The 19,168-nt window shown below is 46.5% G+C and overlaps 1 protein-coding gene and 1 long non-coding RNA gene across 7 annotated transcripts in view; both read left to right on the forward strand.

Annotated features, from left to right (window-relative positions):
- Positions 1–19,168, forward strand: part of LOC140104586 (uncharacterized) — a 344,594-nt gene that overhangs the window by 264,314 nt on the left and 61,112 nt on the right. The window lies entirely within an intron of this gene.
- PDZRN3 (PDZ domain containing ring finger 3) overlaps positions 1–19,168 on the forward strand; it is a 203,760-nt gene that overhangs the window by 156,515 nt on the left and 28,077 nt on the right. Inside the window, exon 1 of one of the 5 annotated variants that reach the window (XM_072128175.1) lies at positions 10,539–10,700. The exons of the other annotated variants lie outside the window; for them this stretch is intronic. Coding sequence (XP_071984276.1) covers positions 10,632–10,700 — 69 coding nt within the window. The 5' untranslated portion in view covers positions 10,539–10,631. Of the gene's footprint in view, positions 1–10,538; positions 10,701–19,168 lie in introns of those variants that run through there. 5 annotated transcript variants of the gene reach the window in all.

The raw sequence follows: 19,168 nt of genomic DNA on the forward strand, positions 1-19,168 counted from the left end.
AACATGTGCTCCCTGCAGACGCTTCACGTCAACATATTCAGCACTTGTGCCCGGACAGTTTAGGAAAGTCTCATGCCGGAAAAATTTACATGAAATCAGAGCGTTTTTATTATGACGGCTGCTGGGGGGAGGGGGGGGGATATCACTGGGATCTCTACTGACATGTATCACCACATCACAGCCCAATCTCACAGGATAGATGACAAGTCACTCTACAGAAGCCTCATTATCTATCTATCTATCTATCTATCTATCTATCTCATATCTATCTATCTATCTATCTATCTATCTATCTATCTATCTATCTATCTCATATCTATCTATCTATCTATCTCATATCTATCTATCTATCTATCTATCTATCTATCTATCTATCTATCTATCTATCTATCTATCTCATATCTATCTATCTCATATCTATCTATCTCATATCTATCTATCTCATATCTATCTATCTATCTATCTCATATCTATCTATCTATCTATCTATCTTCTATCTATCTATCTATCTATCTATCTATCTATCTATCTATCTATCTATCTATCTATCTATCTATCTCATATCTATCTATCTCATATCTATCTATCTCATATCTATCTATCTATCTATCTCATATATATCTTGAGAAGGCTTCGGATGAAGCCGAAACGTAGCAGCTTGGGAATAAACATCACTTGAATTTTTCCACCATTTTGGAGTGCCGTTCGCTTTTTGTTTTTCTATATTTGTCAGGATGTGGCTGTCCGTTGCAGCGTGCACCCAACCTTTATTCTATAGCAGTGCCACTAAAGAAATCCTCTTTGTTTCTATCCATCTATCTTGTATATATTTACCATCTATCTTGTATCTGTATATCCCTGAAAGATAAAACCATGTAAATATTTAGGCATTGATGGTTGATATACAGATTTTTCCAAACAAATTTAACTTCTGAATTCTTTACTTTGACAAAAGTCTCTATAAATAACTCTAGTGCCAGAGGTGTTGTTGGAATATATCTATATATTCTTGTGATTACTGCAGGTCCTATCTCCCTCTATGGCAATGGTGTGAACCTATGGCACTCGGAGGCCTCTCTGTGGGCACGCGGGCTGCCTCCCAGGCACAGAGTTTACCAGACATGGCACCTTCCTGCAGTCTCAGGCAGTCCAAGTAGTGCCCTGCTATTTTTAAGTGACCCATCATGTGCTGCTTGGTCCTGTCCAAAGAGTGAGAAGGTGTGGACAAGGTCGGATTGGAGCTCAAAGATTCTGGTAGCAATAAGTTTGTTACTGCCTAAATTGCCGTGTTGGCACTTTGGGAAAAGTGAATGGTTTTTTGGTCTCATTTTGGGCACTCGATCTCTAAAAGGTTCGCCATCACTGCTCTATGGTGTGCGTTTCGCCCACATTGGCCCCTACAGGAGAAATGTGGTATTACATTGCGTCCATTCATATGAAATCTTCCATAGACATATACACTCACCGGCCACTTTATTAGGTACACCATGCTAGTAACGGGTTGGACCCCCTTTTGCCTTCAGAACTGCCTCAATTCTTCGTGGCATAGATACAACAAGGTGCTGGAAGCTCCTCAGAGATTTTGGTCCATATTGACATGATGGCATCACACAGTTGCCGCAGATTTGTCGGCTGCACATCCATGATGCGAATCTCCCGTTCCACCACATCCCAAAGATGCTCTATTGGATTGAGATCTGGTGATTGTGGAGGCCATTTGAGTCCAGTGACCTCATTGTCATGTTCAAGAAACCAGTCTGAGATGATTCCAGCTTTATGACATGGCGCATTATCCTGCTGAAAGTAGCCATCAGATGTTACAGGGTACATTGTGCTCATAAAGGGATGGACATGGTCAGCAACAATACTCAGGTAGGCTGTGGCGTTGTACCAAGGGGCCCAAAGAGTGCCAAGAAAATATTCCCCACACCATGACACCACCACCACCAGCCTGAACCGTTGATACAAGGCAGGATGGATCCATGACACCACCACCACCAGCCTGAGCCGCTGATACAAGGCAGGATGGATCCATGACACCACCACCACCAGCCTGAACCGTTGATACAAGGCAGGATGGATCCATGCTTTCATGTTGTTGACGCCAAATTCTGACCCTACCATCCGAATGTCACAGCAGAAATCGAGACTCATCAGACCAGGCAACGTTTTTCCAATCTTCTACTGTCCAATTTCGATGAGCTTGTGCAAATTGTAGCCTCAGTTTCCTGTTCTTAGCTGAAAGGAGTGGCACCCGGTGTGGTCTTCTGCTGCTGTAGCCCATCTGCCTCAGAGTTGGACGTACTGTGCGTTCAGAGATGCTCTTCTGCCTACCTTGGTTGTAACGGGTGGCGATTTGAGTCACTGTTGCCTTTCTATCAGCTCGAACCAGTCTGCCCATTCTCCTCTAACCTCTGGCATCAACAAGGCATTTCCGCCCACAGAACTGCCGCTCACTGGATGTTTCTTCTTTTTCGGACCATTCTCTGTAAACCCTAGAGATGGTTGTGCGTGAAAATCCCAGTAGATCAGCAGTTTCTGAAATACTCAGACCAGCCCTTCTGGCACCAACAACCATGCCACGTTCACAGGCCACAAATCACCTTTCTTCCCCATACTGATGCTCGGGAGAACTGCAGGAGATTGTCTTGACCATGTCTACATGCCTAAATGCACTGAGTTACCGCCATGTGATTGGCTGATTAGAAATTAAGTGTTAACGAGCAGTTGGACAGGTGCACCTAATAAAGTGGCCGGTGAGTGTAATTAGTCCTAATTAAACAATCCCCCTTTAATATTTTTTGTCTGCTGCATAGAGAGACCTCCTTTAACTTTTCGCCCCCAGCTTTGGATGCCGATTATTTCATGAATCCCTCGTAGAGATGTAATTATTCTTTCAATGCTGACTGTCTATAATAATTTGGAAATCAATGCCCCCTCTCCCCCCCAGGAGGATTAACATTGGTTTATACACAATTTAAGCCTTTTTCCTCCGTCCCAACGTGATGAGCGACGGTCACAGACACATGTTCCTGTGCAGCCTCCGGGATGCGCCGCAGCAGCCGCCTATGAATATTTATGGGGGACGGGGCAGGGGCAATGGCTGACTCTGACAGTTTAAAGGAACACTTAGTTAATTAGAGGATGACATGTCACCCGGGGTCCCCTGACACTGCCCTGCCTTCTGTCTCCGCATCCTCTCTCTGTATTTTTGACAAGCTAGATTACATCATTACATTGGGTTTTACTCGTTAGCTGCCCCCCCCCCACCTCCCCTTTAACGAAAAAAGGTGCATATATTAGGCATTAATTAGATGTTATCTCTGCCACGCTGTGAATTTGAGCAGCAAGGGAAAAAAAAAATCACATTTCAAAGGACGTGTGATCAGGATTTGAGGAGCCCATTAAAAAAGCTCCTCGTTATTATTGGCTACTGCCGAGCGGGTGGCATCGGGGTTCTTTAAACGAGTTGTAAAACACAGATATGTTTCATATTCAGATCGTAACGTGACCAGAAGTCAGAACTAACTGGGGATCTTAGATAGATGTGATCGGATACAAAAAAAACATAAAAAATTTTATTTAAAGGGGAACTCCACTTTTGACCATTAACAATCAAAATTAACCAGACTATCTCCTGATAAACCAGGGACATTACTCATAGATCCAGGCACCAGGACTGTAGTAATCTCCTTATATTCGTTATCCATGGCCTCATTCCTTCTAAAATCAACTTTTATAATTATGTTAATGAGTCAGAAGGGCTATACCAGAGCCCTTTTGTGCTGTAGCTTCACAGACAGTTAAACTGTGCACCTTCCCATTGTGAGATTACATTAATAAAGAGTAAAGTACTGAGGGAGCAGGGGGGGGAGCCAGTACAACAGCATGTGAAGCTCCAGCATGGAGGGGCTCTAATAATGCCCCCCAGGCTCTTTAGCCTCATTTTAAAAGTTGATTTTAGAAGGAAGGAGGCAATGTATAACATATATAAGAAGATTCCCACAGTCCCGGTGCCCGGATCTATGAGTAGGTGTCCCCGGTTTATCAAGATGGATTTTGATGGTAGATTTCCCTTGAAATAAGTTGGTAACAATGTATCCCGTTCCCTCTGAAATAGATATACTGGTTTGGCTTAATCCCGCATCATGTTATTAGGCTTCTTGTAAGTCATGCTTGATGGTAAGTAGCAAAAGGAGGCATTGTTTTCCATTTCCCACCTTGGAAAACATATTTTCATGGGATTTCCCAGAAATCCCATGTAATCTGTATAGGAAATAATCAGCTGGTATTGAATTTGCCCACACTGCCTCCACAGGCAGATGATGGTATTACAAATTTACAATTAAATCAATGAGCTCATAATATAATACATAGATATGGTGGGTCCTCCAGAGAAGGAGAGGTACGCTGGCTCTGCTCTCAGCTTAAGGGCTTTTTTTACATCGGCGCGTGTGCTCCGCCTCCAATGCGTTTGTCTCCGTTTTTCTTCCATTTTGTCTCCGCGCCTGCAAAAAAGAACTGAAGGTTTAACATTGCTGGTTTCTCAGCCTTGCCATTAAAAAAACGGACCTGTCAGTATTTTTTATGCGGACCCATAAACGTTGATATTCAGGAATCCTTGTCTGAATGGGAGCTAAGCTGCAGTGACTTGACTCAGCCACTACATAGAGAATGGAGCTGTGCTTGGTGATAACAGATCTGAACCCTTTAAGTCTTAACTTAAATCGCTTATCCACATGGATCTGGTACCTATAATCCCCGGCGATCATCCGCTACAGTGAATGTTTCAACCACAGCGGCCACTACAGGACAACTATGGTATTACATGGTGTCCATTCATGTGAAGTCCTCCAGAGCAGGAAGACCTAGAGATACATGTGGTCTGGGCAACAATTATTGAATTTGTTTGATACATATTTATACTGGATCTAATATTAATTGTGGTCCTAGGCCAATCTAATACAGTGTGTGGGTCTGTGTATGGGAAAGCCAAAATATTTGATGAAATAGTTTGTAGGTGAAACCCTAAAATCTACATAAATGATACAAAATTAGTCATTTTTACTAAATGTCCAAAGCTATTGGAGACTGTAAGTAACCACAGTCACTTGCTAATGGCATTGACTCTTGATACTACACTATGTATGACCTGGGGCTGATCTTATTAAAAACTAAGCCAATGATTCACTTATGTTAAATCTATTATTAGGTTTATAACCTATGAATTAGAGTGGTACAAATATAATTAACACCTTCTTTTCACCTACCTAAAAAAGTTCAATTCTACCGCACTGCAGTACCACATCTGACCACCAGATGGCGCTGTCACACATTCACCATTGGTTATGGCCAGTATATTGTATGAATGATGGGGATCTATGGCGGCCATTGATGGGGCGTTTGATAATTCATGGATTGGGTGATTACAGGGAGTGAAGGTCACTTCAGAGGCGCAGGAGCAGCGGGACTTTCCATTATATTTCCCAGCACTTACATATCCGCTCATACATTAGTAATAATAATGTGCCCGCATTGTGATGGAGCTGCCCCGGAATAATCACCCCATGTCTAGCGATGCCGGATCCGGCTACTCATATACATCAGGCAACCGGAAAACAATCTTATAATCTCGTTGGGACCGTATTTTCATGAAATTGCGCAATTCTGTTATAATTTGTGCTAAATTAATTATGAGGAGGAAGAAATTGATCAATCTGGGTTATATATATATCAAAATTTCTTATCAGAGATTTCTTTTCACATACTTTTACCCTACTAATTCTTTTGTGTATGTTGTTAGTAGCAGCAGGACTGTGAAAAATGGATTTATATTCCAGGATTGTAGCTGCTCTAATGTGCCCTCACACTGCTGTGCTCTTAGATCTGTGAATGGAGCTGCTCCAAGCCCCTTTGCTCCCCCCTATCTTATGGAGTAGGCTTCTCTCTTAAATCCTATATCTATCGCTCATATAGTCAGCGGAACAGTTCAGTGTAGAGAGTTTGGAGCACAGCAGTGTGAGGATAAGTCTCTAGTGCACCTGGAGAAGCTTCAATCCTGGAATATTAATCCATTTAACAGTACTGCTGCTACTAACATCATCATACACAAAGGTATGATTACATAGACAGCACCTAGCACTGGTAGCACAGAGCACAGCATTGTGAGGATACATCCCCAGTGCACATGGAGAAGCTACAATCCTGGAATATTTATCCATTTCACTGTTCTGCTGCTACTAACATCATGCACAAATGTATGATAACATACATAGCACTGGTAGCATAGAGCACAGCAGTGTGAGGACACACCATCAGTGTTACAATCCTTGAATATAAATCCATAGTTTACAGTCCTGCTGCTACTAACAACATTTACAAAGGTATGATTAGAAATCTCTCCAGGGACAATTTCTAACGCTGGTTGCATAGAGCACAGCAGTGTGAGGACACAGCCCGAGTGTAATTGCAGAGGCTACAATCTTGGAATATAAATCCATTTTTCACAGTCCTGCTGCTACTAACAACACACACAAAGGTCCGATGGCACATCTCTTCAGGAACAATGCTGACTGCAGAGAGCAGGGGGCACAGCAGTGTGAGGACTTACAACCATTGTAACAATCCTGGAATATAAACCCATATCTCTGCACCTCTCTTATTATTGCCTCCATTGTCGCCCCCCCCCCCCTTGCCTTGGTGCCCCCCTGTGTTAGTAGCAGAGGGTCCATCTTACCATCAGCCCTCAGATCCTGCTCCAGCTCAGGGGGGGTAATTGCATTAGCGCAGCATTAAGCCGGCACAATAGCTGGGGGGGGTCTTAACTTCCATTTTTTGTGAGTAAATGACTCATTTAACACTGTGTAGGACAGGATTAGGAAGATTGAGGACGGGGTCAGGTGGGAGGGGCCGCACAATGACATTAAGTTGGACTTAGAATTCCTGACCAGCAGGTTAAAAGTTCACTCATGCACAAGGGAGACCCCCCTGACATTAACCATTGTGCTGTGGGGGGCTCCGATCTGCCATCAGGACACATTACTAGGAAATGGACATCACCATTAACCTCTGCTGCTGAGCATGGCCTTAGGTGGTCACCCATGGAGGAATCCTATACCAAGTGTAAGACCACCTATAACCTAACGCACATTATGTACTGACTCCTGGTCCCCTTGGCTTCTCTTTCACATCAAGTGCATCCTATTCTTCTTTGAGAAAGGCAAAACCCATAAGGCAGGGGCATTCAGCTGACAAAATTCTGTCCATCTCCTCCTGCTCTATAACAGCCTGTAGATAGGAGACTATGTACAATCTGCTCAGCTCCTCCTGCTCTATAACATGCTACCTGCAGATAGGACACTATGTACAATCTGCTCAGCTCCTCCTGCTCTATAAAATGCTGCCTGCAGATAGGACACTATGTACAATCTGCTCAGCTCCTCCTGCTCTATAACATGCTGCCTGCAGATAGGACACTATGTACAATCTTCTGAGCTCCTCCTGCTCTATAACATGCTGCCTGCAGATAGGACACTATGTACACTGTGCTCAGCTCCTTCCACTCTATAACATGCTACCTGCAGATAGGACACTATGTACACTGTGCTCAGCTCCTTCCGCTCTATGACATGCTGCCTGCAGATAGGACACTATGTACAATCTGCTCAGCTCCTCCTGCTCTATAACATGCTTCCTGCAGATAGGACACTATGTACAATCTGCTCAGCTCCTCTTGCTCTATAACATGCTTCCTGCAGATAGGACACTATGTACAATCTGCTCAGCTCCTCCTGCTCTATAACATGCTGCCTGCAGATAGGGCACTATGTACAATCTGCTTAGCTCCTCCTGCTCTATAACATGCTGCCTGCAGATAGGACACTATGTACAATCTGCTCAGCTCCTCCTGCTCTATAACATGCTACCTGCAGATAGGACACTATGTACAATCTGCTTAGCTCCTCCTGCTCTATAACATGCTGCCTGCAGATAGGACACTATGTACAATCTGCTTAGCTCCTCCTGCTCTATAACATGCATCTGAGATAAATGGGAATACTGGCATCTCCCCTACTTCCAGGGTTTGTTCCCGGGGTCGGCTCCTCACCTTTGACCTCTGTAGGGTCTGGATGATGGTTACTCAGGTCTAAGTGCAGTAACAGCGAGTGCTTGGGATTAAGCTGCAGAACCACAACCGCTCCGCTGCTTCTGTGGGGAAATTCTTTTCGTTTGTCAGATGGAATAGAAAAATGAATCATCCGGAAGATGGAAGAGAAGACTGAGAGGCCCCGTGCTATCCCGCGCTGCCCCCCGGATAATGGATCCTGATGGGAGTCCGTTTATTGTGGGAAGGGTTTATGGATAGACAAAGTGAGACTCCTGTGTAAAGAGCAGACCCTAGAGCCTTCTATTCCAAATACCAGTCTTAAAGGGATTGTCCATGATTAGAAAAACATGACTGCTTTATACCTGAAACAGCGCCACCCTGGTAGTGGTTGTTTGTGGTATTGCAGCTCAACTTCACTGACCGAATGGAACTGAGTCACAATACAACACATGACCTGTAGACAGGGGGGGGCGCTGTCCTTTGAACTTAGAAGTTACATCTGTTCTCCATTCACACTCAAAGCTGCATTTGTGCACAGTTGAGAGTGTGTAAATTTGCAGCTTTGGCTGTGACTGGAGATGGGTCTGTGATATTTCTACCCCCGGCAGCTATAACGTTGTGTATAACATGACGATTAGTGAGGAATCACATCCCCCCCCCCCCCTCCCCCGGTGTTACACACGGCTGAGATGGATTTAATAGACGATATTTAATTCATGAATTCCTGCCGAAAAGAACAGCGCGGCCTCAAAGGAGAGGAAACTTTCCTGGATCGTCAGGCGGCGCCTATATTGGAATGTATAGAATGTATCTGTGCCCTGACATAACCCCCAGGCCCAGCGATGCCCCCATCAGGACCAGCAACGGAGTTCTGTAATACCGCCATATAGTGCACAATAACGCTGCTCAGATTGGGACAGATTGGGTTGTTCAGATAAGATTACTGGTAGGTTGTTCAGACAGGACCACAGGTAGGTTGTTCAGACAGGACCACAGGTAGGTTGTTCAGATTATATTACAGCTAGTTTTTCCAGATAGGATCAGAGGTAGATTGTCCATGTAGGACCCAGGTAGGTTCTCTAGATCGGATCACAGAAAGGTTTTGCAGATAGAACCCAGGTAGGTTGTTCAGGGAAGGTCATAGATAGGACCCAGATATGTTTCTACGATTGGATCATTGGTAAGTTGTCTAGATAAGATCACAGGTAGGTATTTTTTAGATGGGATCATCAGGTAGGTTGCTCAGATAGTACCACAGGTAGGTTCTCTAGATAGGATGATAGTTAGGTTGTCCAGATATGACCCAGGTAGGTTGTACATATAAAGGTCATGAATAGGCTGCCCAGATAGGACCCAGATAGGTTCCCTCGATTGGATCACAGGTAGGTTGTTCAGATAAGATTACATGTAGGATCATAGGTAGGTTGTCCAGCTAGGACCCAAGTAGGTTTCCTAGTAAGTTGTCTAGATAAGATTACAGGTAGGTTGTTCAGAGATCATCACAGGTAGGTTGTTCAGAGATCATCACAGGTAGGTTGCTCAGATAGCACCACAGGTAGGTTCTCTAGATAGGATGATAGTTAGGTTGTCCAGATAAGAATGTTGGTGGGTTGTCCAGATATGACCCAGGTAGGTTGTCCAGATAGGATGAGTGGTAGGTTGTCCAGAAAAGACCCCGATTAAGTCCTATAGATAGGAGCCCAGGTAGGTTGTTGAGATCGGATCACAGGAAGGTTGGTCAGACAGGACCCCTAGTATGTTGTCTAGATAGGACCCCCGGTATATTGTGAAGATGGGACCCCAGGTAGGTTGTCCATGTGGTTGTCAGGTAGGTTGTCCAGATAGTAAGGCAGGATGTAGTGGCAGTGAACCCTGAACCCCCATTTGCAGGATTTTTGGGGCCCCAGAGGTCGATCAGACACTTATCACCCGGGTATAGATGGAAATGATCTATAGTGGGACACTGGGCGGCCATATTGGCTTCCACCCAGCTTTCCCAGGATCAGATAAACATCCGAATAAACTGGGGGACCTCCGTGACTGTCAGATTTCAATTTTCTGAGATAATATTTTAAAATTTTTAGCTACGACTTTTCGTTTGAAGCCGGCGCCATGGACCGTGGATCCCCCGCCACGCGGCCTGCACAAATATTCACATTTAGATGCAATTCCTCTCCCGCCGCTCCGTCTTCTGCGTCTACGGTCACTAAAAAAAAAAAACCCTCTAAATTCTGACAGGAGCGCGGAGGATTTTGTCGTTTCTCAGTCTCGCTCTGAAGTCGCCTCGTCACACTTCTCAGATCTGGGGCTTCGTATCAGTGTCTCAGTGTGCATAGTCAATGAGAGCTGATTAATATGCATGAGGAGCGGTATTTAGTGTGTGCACTGGACCACCGCACAGCCAGGGAGGGAGGGAGGGTGTAGTGTGAGACGCCGCACAGCAGAGAGACGCGCACAAGCAACACTCCAGCCTCCAGCATCAATGGGACTGCACTAGACGGGAGATGTGTCACCCCCGATAACCATGGGGTGCAGCTTATGCAGCCTGCGCAGAGCACAGGAGGAGTACAGGCTGCTCTATGAGGTCTGCCAGGTAAGGCTGCGTGCTTCTAATACTAGCCAGATGTAGCAGAGCTGAATCTGTCATTGGGCTTAGATGTGAAACCTTTGCACATGGATACAGACTCCTCTAATACATGCAGATTCTGCACCGAGTCTTCCTTCTATAGATTGTGTTTGTCTCTAGTCAGTCAATGCAAGAACAGATGTAGCAGTGCTGACTATGTCGTTGGGTTTAGATGTGAAACCTTTGCACGTGGATACCGACTCCTTCAATACAAGGTGATTTTGCTCTGACTCTTCCTTCTGTAGATTGTATTTGTCTCTACTGTAGTCAGTCAATGCAAGAACAGATGTAGCAGAGCTGACTATGTCATTAAGTTTAGATATAAAACCTTTGCACGTGGATACAGACTCCTCTAATACATGTAGATTCTGCACTGACTCATCCTTCTGTAGATTGTGTTTGTCTCTACTCTTGCCAGTCAATGCAAGAACGGATGTAGCAGAGCTGAATATGTCATTGAGTTTAGATGTGAAACCTTTGCACGTGGATAAAGGCTCCTTTCATACAAGGTGATTTTGCTCTGAGTCTTCCTTCTATAGATTGTATTTGTTTCTACTATAGTCAGTCAACACAAGAACGGATGTAGCAGAGCTGAATATGTCATTGAGTTTAGTTATGAAACCTTTGCCCATGGATACAGACTCCTTAAATACAAGGCGATTTTGTACTGAGTCTTCCTATTTGTCTCTACTATAGTCAGTCAATGCAAGGACCGATGTAGCAGAGCTGACTATGTCATTGAGTTTAGATGTGAAACCTTTGCACTTGGATGCGAACGCCTCTGGATCTAATACACGCAGATTTTCCACTAATTCTTCCTCTTATGATTGTAACGCAAGTTGACTCTAGTCAGATGTAGCAGTGCTGACTATGTCGTTGAGTTTAGATGCGAAACCTTTGCACATGGATACAGACTCCTTCAACACAAGGTGATTTTGCTCTGAGTCTTCCTTCTATAGGTTGTGTCTATTCTAGTTAGTCAACACAAAAATAGATGTAGCAGAGCTGACTATGTTACTGAGTTTACACATGGATACAGACTCCTTAATTAGAAGGTGATTTTGAGTCTTCCTTATGTGGGTTGTGTTTGTCTCCATACTAGTTGGTCAACCCAAGAACGGATGTAGCAGAGCTGACTATGTCATAGAGTTTAGATTGAGTTTAAAACCTTTGCACGTGAATGCGGATGCCTCTGGACCTGATACACACAGATTTTCCACTAATTCTTCCTCTTTTGGATGGTAACGCAAGTTAATGGTAGTCAGATGTAGCAGAGCTGAATCTGTCATGGAGTTTAGATGTGATACCATTGCTGCGATAACACAGATACAGACTCCTCTACAAAGTTTTGTCTCTTGCTTTGAGAAAGGAGAAACTATATGAAAATCTGCAGCAGAATCCACCGTTTTCCGTGTAGATAAAATCAGCTTTTCCGAAACTGTGCTCGATGACCAATTCCGCTCTGCTACATCTTACCAACTCAACACCACTACATCTGGCTCTAATATTTCACTATGTGAAGCGATCCTGTGGCCGCCTGGCATGAGTAGCGTGCGACCTCTTGCATGCCTGCACATACAACCCCCCAGATGCCGCGGGCCCACCCGCTTCTGTTTGGGCACAATCATGAAGGTTGTTCTGGAGATGTTTCATGCCTCCCAGGCGGGTGGGTGGGGAGATGGACACGTGGGGTAATAGACCCTTTTAGTATTTCATCTCTAATACAAGGTGCGCACGGCTTTGTGTTTTATTTGTGGAGCTGGAAGAGAAGTGTTATGAGTGCGGAGCGGGAGCCTTCCCTAATCCTTGTTATCTGACAGTGGGGACCTCGGCACCTGCAATGTACAAAGCCATGGCCGGCCCAGGTAGAAAAGCCTGGGATAATGATCTGTGCCAAAAGAAAAACTGTGCCGATGTAGCAGCACTGAGTTTGTCATATGCAGCAGCATTGAGTTTGTCAGATGTAGCAGCGCTGAGTTTGTCAGATGCAGCAGCACTGAGTTTGTCAGATGCAGCAGCGCTGAGTTTGTCAGATGCAGCAGCACTAAGTTTGTCAGATGCAGCAGCATTGAATTTGTCATATGCAGCAGCGCTGAGTTTGTCATATGCAGCAGCGCTGAGTTTGTCATATGCAGCAGCGCTGAGTTTGTCAGATGTAGCAGCGCTGAGTTTGTCAGATGTAGCAGCGCTGAGTTTGTCAGATGTAGCAGCGCTGAGTTTGTCATATGCAGCAGCGCTGAGTTTGTCAGATGTAGCAGCGCTGAGTTTGTCATATGCAGCAGCGCTGAGTTTGTCAGATGTAGCAGCGCTGAGTTTGTCAGATGTAGCAGCACTGAGTTTGTCGTTCCTGTGTTTTACATGATAACACACCGCGCTGCTGCTTTCTCATAACTCAGTGTGTGCAAATCATAAACCAACCCATTCAGCACTGCTACATCTCCTCTCATATAGTATTTTATTCTTCAATATATAAAGCCACGTCTGATTTTTAAGGGTCTTTGAGTTGGGACCCCCTCAGAAACTTATGTATTGTGGGTGATTAATATTAGTGATTTCTGCAAATTGATGCATTGCTGAGTCTCAGGATCTGTTATTAAGGGGACCCCCATGTAGCGGAATATCCCTTTAACATACATTTTCACCTGCCAGAGTTGGAGAATATCTCCATCACGCACATCAAGTCCGAGAGAACTGGAAGTTATGACATCAATCATGTAACTTGCTTGAAATCCACATTGGAAGGAATGTTTAACTATTTCCATTTCGGTGATATTAAAGGGGAACTTCACCTTAGTAATGAGGGACTGGTAGGTATAAGAGGATGCTTTGGGGATCATAACTAGAGATGAGCGAACACTAAAATGCTCGGGTACTCGTTATTCGAGACGAACTTTTCCCGATGCTCGAGTGCTCGTCTCGAATAACGAACCCCATTGAAGTCAATGGGAGACTCGAGCATTTTTCAAGGGGACCAAGGCTCTGCACAGGGAAGCTTGGCCAAACACCTGGGAACCTCAGAAAAGGATGGAAACACCACGGAAATGGACAGGAAACAGCAGGGGCAGCATGCATGGATGCCTCTGAGGCTGCTTAAACGCACCATTATGCCAAAATTATGGGCAACAGCATGGCCATGACAGAGTGACAGAATGAAGCTAGATAGCATCTAAAACATGCAATAATTGACCCTGACACTATAGGGGACGGCATGCAGAGGCAGCGGCAGCAGGCTAGAGAGTGGCATGGCGACATACCCTAAATGGACTCAGGCTTCAAACCAATGGGTGGCAGAGAGGAACCAAAGGAGGTGAGCAAGAAGTGCTCAAATAATATCGGTACATGATAAAAGTTTGCCAGTATATTTTGTGGATTACACAGCAGGGTGGCGACAAAGTTAACATGGAAGCCATGAAAACAACCCAAAATTCTGCCTGACACAGCTCGTTTGATAAGGGGACCATGTATGGAGGCAGTGAACTAGTAGTAGATTAAAGGTGCTGCAGTTAAAACTATGTTAGTTGGATCTTGGCATGGAGCTGGCGCTCCGCTGCCAGGCGAGCTTTCGCCAATCCAAGCCCCTGTCTCTAGGCTACTCCCCAAACAGCACTTTTGTATAAGATCAAGTGTAGTAGCGTTCTTATAAGTTTAGGATATGCCGGGTGAGGGGAATGTAAACAGATACGCAAGAAGCGCATGATGCGCATGGAGCTGGCGCTCCGCTGCCAGGCGAGCTTTCGCCAATCCAAGCCCCTGTCTCTAGGCTACTCCCCAAACAGCACTTTTGTATAAGATCAAGTGTAGTAGCGTTCTTATAAGTTTAGGATATGCCGGGTGAGGGGAATGTAAACAGATGCGCAAGAAGCGCATGATGCGCATGGAGCTGGCGCTCCGCTGCCAGGCGAGCTTTCGCAAATCCAAGCCCCTGTCTCTAGGCTACTCCCCAAACAGCACTTTTGTATAAGATCAAGTGTAGTAGCGTTCTTATAAGTTTAGGATATGGCGGGTGAGGGGAATGTAAACAGATGCGCAAGAAGCGCTGAAATAATATCCCTAAATGGTAAAAGTTTGCAAGTATATTTTGTGGATTACACAGCAGGGTGGCGACAAAGTTAACAACTTTGATGTGGAATCCATGAAAACAACCCAAATTTCTGCCTGACACACCTCGTTTGATAAAGGGACGATGTATGGAGGCAGCTATATGGACGACTTTTGGAGGTAGCAATGGAGACAACGTGTGGAGGCTGCTATGGAGACAATTTAATTTGGATAGTGCCTGTATGTGGCAGTCCCAAACATTTTTCAAACCAGAGGAGCAGGTAGGTGGCCCTCCAGTAAAATGGGATAGATTGAGTGCCTGTATGTGGCAGTCCCAAAAATTGTTCAAACCAGAGGAGCAGGTAGGTGGCCCTGCAGTAAAATGGAATAGATTGAGTGCCTGTATGTGGCAGTCCCAAAAATGTTTCAAACCAGAGGAGCAGGTAGGTGGCCCTCCAGTAAAATGGAATAGATTGAGTGCCTGTATGTGGCAGTCCCAAAAATTCTTCAAACCAGAGGAGCAGGTAGGTGGCCCTCCAGTAAAATGGAATAGATTGAGTGCCTGTATGTGGCAGTCCCAAAAATTGTTCAAACCAGAGGACCGGGTAGGTGGCCCTCCAGAAAAATGGAATAGATTGAGTGCCTGTATGTGGCACTCACAAAAATTGTTTCAAACAGAGGACCGGGTAGGTGGCCCTCCAGAAAAATTAAATGCATGAAGTATAGCAAGAGCCAGTGGGCCCTGTCAAAAAATAGCCATTTTCCTCTGCTTTACTGTACAAAGAGGAGGAGAAGGAGGAAAATGAGGAGGAGGAGGAGGAGTGGATCAATTATTCAGGTTGAGCTTCCTTCACCTGGTGGAGATTGGAAATTCTGAGAAATCCAGCCTTTATTCATTTTAATAAGCGTCAGCCTGTCAGCGCTGTCAGTCGACAGGCGTGTACGCTTATCGGTGATGATGCCACCAGCTGCACTGAAAACCCGCTCGGACAAGACGCTAGCGGCAGGGCAGGCAAGAACCTCCAAGGCGTACAGCGCCAGTTCGTGCCACATGTCCAGCTTTGAAACCCAGTAGTTGTAGGGAGCTGTGTGATCATTTAGGACGATGGTATGGTCAGCTACGTACTCCCTCACCATCTTTCTGTAAAGATCAGCCCTACTCTGCCGAGACTGGGGACAGGTGACAGTGTCTTGCTGGGGTGACATAAAGCTGGCAAAAGCCTTGTAAAGCGTACCCTTGCCAGTGCTGGACAAGCTGCCTGCTCGCCTACTCTCCCTCGCTACTTGTCCCGCAGAACTACGCACTCTGCCGCTAGCGCTGTCAGAAGGGAAATACTGTTTCAGCTTGTGCACCAGGGCCTGCTGGTATTCATGCATTCTCACACTCCTTTCCTCTGCAGGGATGAGAGTGGCAAGATTTTGCTTGTACCGTGGGTCCAGGAGAGTGAACACCCAGTAATCGGTGCTGGAATAAATTCTTTGAACGCGAGGGTCACGGGATAGGCAGCCTAGCATGAAATCTGCCATATGCGCCAGAGTACCAACTTCATGCTGACCAGAGAGTTTTTCAACAGGCCAAGCAGCGGGATGGTGAGGCTGATGATGGCGGCATCGCCACTGACCATCTGTGTTGACTCCTCAAAGTTACTCAGCACCTGACAGATATCAGACATCCACGTCCACTCCTCATTGTAGACTTGAGGAAGCTGACTGACCTGACTACCAGTTCTGGTGGAAGTTGACATCTGGCAGTCTACAATCGCTCTGCGCTGCTGGTAAACTCTGGATAACATGGTCAGTGTTGAATTCCACCTCGTGGGCACGTCGCACAACAGTCGGTGAGCGGGCAGTTGGAGGCGGCGCTGCGCTGCCCTGAGAGTGGCAGCATCTGGGCTGGACTTCCTGAAATGCGCACAGATGCGGCGCACCTTCGTGAGCAAATCAGACAGATTGGGGTATGTCTTGAGGATGGCACATGTGTCAGTCTGCCGAGTTGCAGAGCCGCCACCAGGTTACGGCCGTTGTCACACACAACCATTCCCGGCTTGAGGTTCAGCGGTGCCAGCCACAGATCAGTCTGCGCCGTGATGCCCTGTAATAGCTCTTGGGCGGTGTGCCTTTTGTCGCCTAGGCTCAGCAGTTTGAGCACCGCCTGCTGTCGCTTAGCGACGGCACTGCTGCTGTGCCTAGAGCTACCGACTGATGGCGCCGTGCCCACGGATGGTAGTTCGGAGGAGGAGGTGGAGGAGGGGTGGGAGGAGGAGGAGGCATAGTAGGCCTGAAACACCTGGACCGAGGTAGGCCCCGCAATCCTCGGCGTCGGCAGTATATGAGCAGCCCCAGGGTCAGTCTCGGTCCCAGCCTCCACCAAGTTAACCCAATGTGCCGTCAGCGATATATAGTGGCCCTGCCCGGCAGCACTCGTCCACGTGTCCGTGGTCAGGTGGACCTTGTCAGAAACGGCGTTGGTCAGGGCACGGATGATGTTGTCTGACACGTGCTGGTGCAGGGCTGGGACGGCACATCGGGAAAAGTAGTGGCGGCTGGGGACCGAATACCGAGGGGCGGCCGCCGCCATGAGGTTGCGAAAGGCCTCGGTCTCTACTAGCCTATAGGGCAGCATCTCCAGGCTAAGCAATCTGGAGATGTGCACATTAAGGGCTTGGGCGTGCGGGTGGGTTGCACTATATTTGCGTTTCCGCTCCAGCGTCTGGGGTATGGAGAGCTGAACGCTGGTGGATGCTGTGGAGGATCGTGGAGGCGACGATGGGGTTTTTGGGCCAGGGTCCTGGGCAGGGGGCTGACTAGCAGCTGACACAGGGGAAGGAGCAGTGGTGTGCACGGCCGGAGGTGAACGGGCTTGTTGCCACTGAGTGGGGTGCTTAGCATTCATATGCCTGCGCATACTGGTGGTAGTTAAGCTAGTAGTGGTGGAACCCCTGCTGAGCCTGGTTTGGCAAATGTTGCACACCACAGTCCGTCGGTCATCCGGTGTTTCCTTAAAGAACCTCCACACTTCTGAAGATCTAGCCCTCGCCGCAAGAGCCCTCACCACGGGAGCTTCACTAGTTGACAGTGGCGCTGATGCACCAGCTCTGGCCCTGCCTCTCCGTCTGGCCCCACCACTGCCTCTTCCAACCTGTTCAGGTCGAGGACTCTCCTCCGTCTCAGAAGCACTGTGTTCACCCGGCCTCTCAACCCAGCTTGGGTCTGTCACCTCATCATCCTCCGATCCCTCAGTCTGCTCCCCCCTCGGACTTCCTGCCCTGACAACAACTTCCCCACTGTCTGACAACCGTGTCTCCTCATCGTCGGACACCTCTTTACACACTTCCACTACGTCAAGAAGGTCATCATCACCCACAGACTGTGACTGGTGGAAAACCTGGGCATCGGAAAATTGCTCAGCAGCAACCGGACAAGTGGTTTGTGACTGTGGGAAGGGTCCAGAAAACAGTTCCTCAGAGTATGCCGGTTCAAATGGCAAATTTTCCTGGGAGGGGGCAGACTGGGGGGGAGGAGGCTGAGGTGCAGGAGCTGGAGGAGTGGGGATTTCGGTGACATGGGTGGACTGCGTGGAAGACTGACTGGTGGTGGACAAATTGCTCGAAGCATTGTCAGCAATCCACGACATCACCTGTTCGCACTGTTCTGGCCTCAACAGTGCTCTACCACGAGTCCCAGTAACTTCAGACATGAACCTAGGGAGTGTAGCTCTGCGGCGTTCCCCTGCTCCCTCATCAGCAGGTGGTGTCTCACCCCGCCCAGGACCACGGCCTCTGACCCCTGCAGTAGTTGGACGCCCACGTCCCCGCCCTCGTCCTCTACCCCTAGCCCTGGGGTTAAACATTTTTAAAATGAGAGTTATAACTTTTTTTTTTTTTTTACTTTTTTTTTTTTTTTTGTGTGTTTTTTTGTGTTTTTTGTTTTTTTTTGTGTTTTTTGTTTTTTTTTGAGTTTTTAGAACCAAACAATCCTATCCTATTGCTATGGCTATTTTCTAGCCAAGTATCAAAGGAAGCACACTACTATGCCAGATGAGATGACACTGAGTTATTGCCTAATAGAAATCCAACCCCTACTGAATTTTCCCACTTCAGCCTTTGCTATGGATATGTGCGCCACTAAGCGCAGAACACAGCGGTCGCAAGTCTCACTACAAATTGCTCAGAATTGGCAAGTACATGCACTGCAGAAACTACAGCCACCAGCAGATCAACCAGAAATCAAATATATAGAACGCTACTGTAGGCTTCAAGAAGCTATTTGTATTCTCCTATGGCTATTTTCTAGCCAAGTATCAAAGGAAGCACACTACTATGCCAGATGAGATGACACTGAGTTATTGCCTAATAGAAATCCAACCCCTACTGAATTTTCCCACTTCGGTCTTTGCT

The sequence above is a fragment of the Engystomops pustulosus genome, chromosome 10 (assembly GCF_040894005.1).
Source record: "Engystomops pustulosus chromosome 10, aEngPut4.maternal, whole genome shotgun sequence".
NCBI lineage: Eukaryota > Metazoa > Chordata > Amphibia > Anura > Leptodactylidae > Engystomops > Engystomops pustulosus.